The 6183-nt window shown below is 40.4% G+C and overlaps 1 protein-coding gene across 2 annotated transcripts in view; it reads left to right on the forward strand.

Annotated features, from left to right (window-relative positions):
• Positions 1-1823: 1823 nt before the first annotated feature.
• Positions 1824-6183, forward strand: part of LOC122084428 (probable LRR receptor-like serine/threonine-protein kinase At2g16250) — a 14712-nt gene continuing 10352 nt past the window's right edge. Inside the window, exons 1-2 of one of the 2 annotated variants that reach the window (XM_042652655.1) lie at positions 1824-2675; positions 2761-4827. In XM_042652655.1, coding sequence (XP_042508589.1) covers positions 2873-4827 — 1955 coding nt within the window. In that variant the 5' untranslated portion in view covers positions 1824-2675; positions 2761-2872. Of the gene's footprint in view, positions 4828-6183 lie in introns of both variants that reach the window. The other variant, XM_042652654.1, reaches the window with a different exon arrangement.

Raw genomic sequence — 6183 nt, forward strand, 5'->3', positions numbered from 1 at the left:
GAGAACGGTAAAAAAGGAAAACGGACAGTACGAGTTTTAAACGTATAGATTTTAAACAAATGGGACAAAAAAAAAAGGTACCATACTCGTATAAATTAAGAAATTATTACATAACTACTTTCATCTAATGTTCAAAATAACTACAGTATCCAATACTAATGCATATATATCTCATGTCTCATTATAAGTTTTATGATATATAATTGAATATCATTCACCACCAATTCTAAATTCATACACCACACATGTCCAAGTTTTATTGAGCAACGTAGCTTGACTATGATGTTGTTCATTGTTGTCAACATAGTCAACAAACTATTGGAGTAATGTATGTTTAGTTTGAGTTATGAGTCATCACTTTGGAAACATTTTTCAACAAATGCATTAATTTGTATCTCATTTCAGGATTCATACATTGATGTTGAGTTGAAGATGATATCATGAGAAATATAGGCCATTGAGTTAGCTTCAAGTCCGTGAAAGAATCAAATGGATTAGAGTTCAGGAGAGAAAAATATGGTCAATTAAGTAGACATTATGTTCAACAAGTTAAGTCTTAAAAAAAACAAAAAAACGAAAACGTGTTTAAATGCGTTTTAAATGTGTTTAGAATGAAAACGCTTGATGTTTACAGTTTTTTTTAAGAATCTTTGAGAAGTATACGGGAAAACGTATTTTAAACAGTAAAAAACAAGAACATATTTAAAATGGAGTTTTAAAATCAATTTTGCTAATAGTGAACTAGATCTGATACCAAATTTTATTTCCCACTTTCCGATTTCATTTTCAACTTCTTACTTGCAGAAAGCAATTTACCAAAAAAACAGGAAAGAAAAAGGCCGAATGAAAGCAAAGTAGTACACGTAAGCTGCGTAAGTGGGTGTTGACCGGGTCAATGATTGTCCACTTGTCTTGAAGGAGAGAAAAACCTGGACGGCTACGTCGGCTAGACGCGAAGGCTAAAGGTCCAAGGCTCCCAAGTAAGACGACGCGTAAAGAAGTTTCGCCACGTCAGCATTGATGCTCTTCCTTGTCCACCTGTTCTTCCTCCTCTTCTCTCCTCACTGAAACTCTCTCTAGTTCTGCCCAAAAAAAAAAAAAAACTCTCTCTAGTTTCCGTGACAGAGAATGACTCCTCCCCATTTAGACAATTCCACCTAAACAAACAATGTATAGGAAAAGAGGGTTTTGACCAATCTATTTTACCAATTCACTCTTATATTTCCTCTAAAATTACAAATTTGCCTACATATCTAATCAGCATTAATTTTAATTTTCCAAAAATAGGTTGCAAATGCCAAATGGTCCCTTCAAGGATAAGAAGAGAGAGAAAAAAAAAAAGAAAGAATTTCTAAAATGCGAAACCCCCACATGGACCTGGGCTGGGCCGGCTGGCTGGCAACTTAATCGGTCAGTTGGGCCCACAAGCTGACCCCTTTGTGCCCTTCACGTTGAAACCCCGCTAACCCCGGACCCACCCCCCCACCCTGGCGGCCACAAAGTGAAAAAGTAACGTAGCGAAGAAGACGAGTCCTGTAATTATTGGCGTCAGAGAGTAGATTCCACACTTAAACAACTTTTAATTAATCAATTAACACTTCTAATGATCTAAATAAAATTGTAATTTAAGCAAAACGAAAAACGAAAGTCCATTTTAATGGCGGATCGATCTGGCAGTAATTTGTCCAGAGATTTTCTGTAAAGTTTCCCGAAATCGTTTGGTGCGTATTTATAGCATTGTTTCCTTTTTTTTTCTTGGGAGTACCAGTGAATTAAATTCAAAAGTACACAAAGAAACTGACTAGACTCAATTCTCAAGAGACGAATCAAACATATCCGGCGAGGGGGAGAAGCAGATCTGACAGATTTGATTCAAATTTTAATTTTTTTTATGAGCTTAATTAGTTCATAAATGATACTAATAGAAAAATCTAGAAATTAGTCAAATTAGTGAAGAGGAACAGTAGTGGTAAAAGGGTAAGGACTGGGAGGATTATCCTATTATCCTATTAGATAATATTTATTGGGATTAAATTTTGGGTTAGTTGGCGGTGGCGGGATTTCTGGAAGGAGGTCAACCCTGTGCGAACTGGGGCAAAGGATCTTCGCCGGTGTTTGTTCTCCTGGGTCCGGTAAGTGGTAATATCTACCGGAGAGCCGGTGAGCGAGCCCTTTATTCCGACCAAGTGCCATCAACCTCGCAGTCGCAGTCGCAGTCGCATCAGATTTACAGTTCCGGTGATTGTTGCAGCTTCTCACCAGTGTTACCATAGTCGTCTACGGAAGAGCTAAGAAGAGGCCGTTGAGATAGTCTCTGTCATTAATGTCGGCATTTAAATGGGCCTGTTCTTTTTTTTTATTTATAATGTTTTCTTTAGAATAAGAGGCGGTAGCTGTGTGAGAGAGCGACTGATAAATCAGTCAAGAATTCGTTTCTCTCTCTTAATATTTTATCATTCTCTCTGATGAGAGAGATAGGGAGGGAACAAAATTTGAAGGTAGAAGAGAGTTCATAGAAGCAAAAAAGAGCTGACGAAGAGTTATTGGCGAAGGGGAAGAGGAAACAAAGAGAGGGGACTGGCCAGAATTTCCTTCTGTTTCTTCCTTTGTTCTACTACTTTGGATCAGCAGCGCTAGAGGAGAAACAAGTGTCGCATCAGAGCTTGTCATTTAAGGTAAGAGTTAAAGATATAGAACAGTACACAGAGTAGGGGGAGGAGGACTGCATTTCTCAAATCCCCATTAAATTCTATTACTCAGGCGTGTACGAATAAGTAATGGGATGCCCAGGTAGATGAACAAGTCGAAAATGCAGAGATCATCGTTATCGTCGTCGTTGTTGGATTCATCACATGGTCGTTATTCGTAAAGCATGGCGGATCGCAGGTGGAGTACAGTGGAGCTTCTTGCTCTTGCTTTTGTTCTCCTTATCTTACTGTTTCAGTCTGTGTTGGGACAGTTGCAGCCGTTGAATAATCAGACAGAGCGAGCTGCGCTACTTGACCTCCGGTCGTCATTAGGGCTGAGGGCCAAAGACTGGCCGCGCAAAGCTGACCCTTGTTCGGTTTGGACCGGCGTCCAATGCAGGGATGGTCGTGTCGTTGGAATCAACATATCGGGGCTGAGGCGTACTCGCGTTGGTCGTCTCAATCCACAGTTCTCCGTCGATGGGCTTGCCAATCTCACACTCTTGGCCTCCTTTAACACCTCTGGTTTTTTGCTTCCGGGCTCCATTCCTGACTGGTTCGGCCAACGCCTCCACTCGCTGCAAGTGCTTGATCTCAGGTCTTGTTCTGTAATCGATCCCATCCCTTCTTCTCTCGGAAACTTAACCACTCTCAATTCTCTTTATCTCTCTAAGAATAATCTTACCAGCATAATCCCACCTTCGCTAGGTCAGTTGTTGAATCTTTCGGTGCTTGATCTCTCGCAGAACTTGCTCACTGGATCCATCCCTTCGTCTTTCTCCGCTCTCACCAATCTTACCCTGCTTGACCTGTCTTCGAATTTCTTGTCAGGCTCGATTCCTCCCGCCCTTGGAACCCTCTCCACCCTTAGATTCTTAAATCTTTCCAGCAATAGCCTTTCTGCAGATATTCCCGCCCAATTTGGTGGCCTTTCTAGCCTGGTTGAACTTGATCTCGGCTCGAATTCCCTGTCTGGATCGTTGCCTCCGGATTTGAGAGGGATGGGGAGTTTACAGAAGATGTCATTGAGTAATAATTTTCTTGCAGGATCGTTGCAGAGTACCTTGTTTTCTGGTCTCACGCTGTTGCACTTTGTGGTATTGAGTCACAACAATTTCTCTGGTAATCTTCCCGTTTCATTATGGTCAATGCCTCAGTTGCGCCTACTTGATGTGTCTAGAAATAACTTCACGGGTATTCTTCCAAACCGTAGTTCAAATGCTAATGTCACACTTTCAGTGTTCAATCTCTCGGACAATCAGTTTTATGGATCTCTAACTTCCCTTGTTGGGAGATTCCGTTTTATTGATCTGTCTGCTAATTACTTTGAAGGCATTGTACCGATTGATACTCTGAGTAATGTTTCTATTGCTAACAACTGCCTTCAGAATGAATCAAATCAGAGGAGTTTGGAGGACTGTTCATTCTTTTATGCACAAAGAGGCCTGCGTTTTGATAATTTTGGAGGGCCAAACACAACACAACCTCCCTCTTCAGCAGAAACGTCCAAGAACAATGGAAATTTAGCACCTATTTTGGGTGGAGTGTTTGGAGGACTTGGTTTTATCTTGATTTTGGTATCGGTTTTGGCACTAATCTTATTGAGACGTAAGAATGGTGTTTCAGATCAAAGAGGCAGTGATGTAGGGCCTGCTCCTGCTGGAAGCAGCCCACCACCTCCTGGAGTATCTATTAACTTTTCAAGTTTGGGAGATGCCTATACATACGAGCAGCTTCTCCAGGCTACAAGGGATTTTAGTGATTCAAACTTTATCAAACATGGCCATTCAGGAGACCTCTTCCAAGGTGTCTTGGAAGGTGGCGTTATTGTAGTAGTCAAGAGGATTGATGTCAGCTCAGTCAAGAAGGAATCATACATGAGGGAGTTGGATTTCCTTAGCAGGGTGTCAGATACAAGGTTGGTGCCCCTTTTGGGTCACTGTTTGGAGCAGGAGAATGAGAAGTTCCTCGTTTACAAATACATGCCAAACAAGGACTTGTCTAGTTCTTTGTACAGGAAGACCAATTTTCAGGATGACTTACAATCTCTGGATTGGATAACGAGGCTTAAAATTGCAATTGGAGCTGCTGACGGTCTTTCTTATCTACATCATGAATGTTGTCCACCCATTGTTCACAGGTATGCCTGGACTAGCTTTTCTATGTTTTTGGTAACTGTCAATTGTGATTATGCTGCCCCTGTGATGTGTCTTTCTTACTATCTGCTGGTCCTGACTCCTGATATGCGAGACTATGCTCTGTTGTAATGGTATTCTTTCAAATTTTAGAATGGCAAACGTATCCCTTAGTTTGTCAACCCATCAAATCATTCATGTGAATCTTCTCTAACACACTTGAAATAACTATGGTTCCGAGTTTCGTATCATGACCACTATTACATAGTCATTGTGAATAACCTTTTTTTTTTCTTCCTTCTAACTTTTAGTTGTTTTTTCATATTGGAGTCCTATCACTAAATTGGTGGCAGGATATAGCACAGCTCATCTCAACTCAGCCTTATCCCAACTAAATGGGTTCGGCTACATGGATCCTTTTTCTCCAATCAACTCTATTCAGTATTGTAACTACGTAGGCTGCTTATCATTTCCTATTAGGATTGTGCCATTGCTTTAGGTGACTTGAAGGTCCTTTACTAGGCAATATTTGTCTTAGCATGAACACTCTTTCGGGGTGTTACTATGTGGGCACATGGTGGGTGGGAGTTAATTGATGTTAAGATTCCAGACAGCATGCTTCTTGGTGTGCCTGTTTGGATGCTTTCTGGCCTGGGAATGTGTGGAAGAAAGTAGAAACTTCTATGTCAACTCCTTGCCTTGTCTGATCCATGTCTTGTTTTCTGTGGCGATCATAACAAATTTGGGTGGTCCTGGATTTGCGTGATACTGTATCTGATACTGATAGTGCCTGTTTGGAGTTCTTTTATTTTTTGGCCTGAAAACCAGTATTTCTATTTACATTTGTGGGTGAATGGGAGTATAATAGAGCATTCATCAAGTATAATACAGCTTTTATTGAAGGGCTCCGAGATGGCCATGGTTAAGGCCATTTTATACTTTTCATTTGAGTATGCAGCAGGTATAATTGCAGTTGGACAAATATCATGAACTTTTATGTTATAATTTTGGTTGCCTTCATCATATGGCAGTGGTTACTTTATGCCCGTATAATTTTCAGATCTCTCCAAAGAGAATGTTTACCTTCTATAACATGCTGATGATGCAACTAAAGTGGTTATGAGCCATTTCAGAGTGGTAGCTGTTTATTAACTACTTCTGTATATTCCATTTACTATAAATGTTCCCAGGGGATTCATTAGAGGAATGTTTCCAATGAAAATTGTTTGTTCTTGCATATTCCTACCAGTTTTCGAAATTAATCACGTGGGTACATATAATTCAGAAGAATATGTGAATGGATCTGCAGGGTCCCAAATAAATTGGCTTATTCAAAAAAATCCTTGTTCTTTGGAAGATCC

Source organism: Macadamia integrifolia, chromosome 7 (assembly GCF_013358625.1).
Source record: "Macadamia integrifolia cultivar HAES 741 chromosome 7, SCU_Mint_v3, whole genome shotgun sequence".
NCBI classification, from domain to species: domain Eukaryota; kingdom Viridiplantae; phylum Streptophyta; class Magnoliopsida; order Proteales; family Proteaceae; genus Macadamia; species Macadamia integrifolia.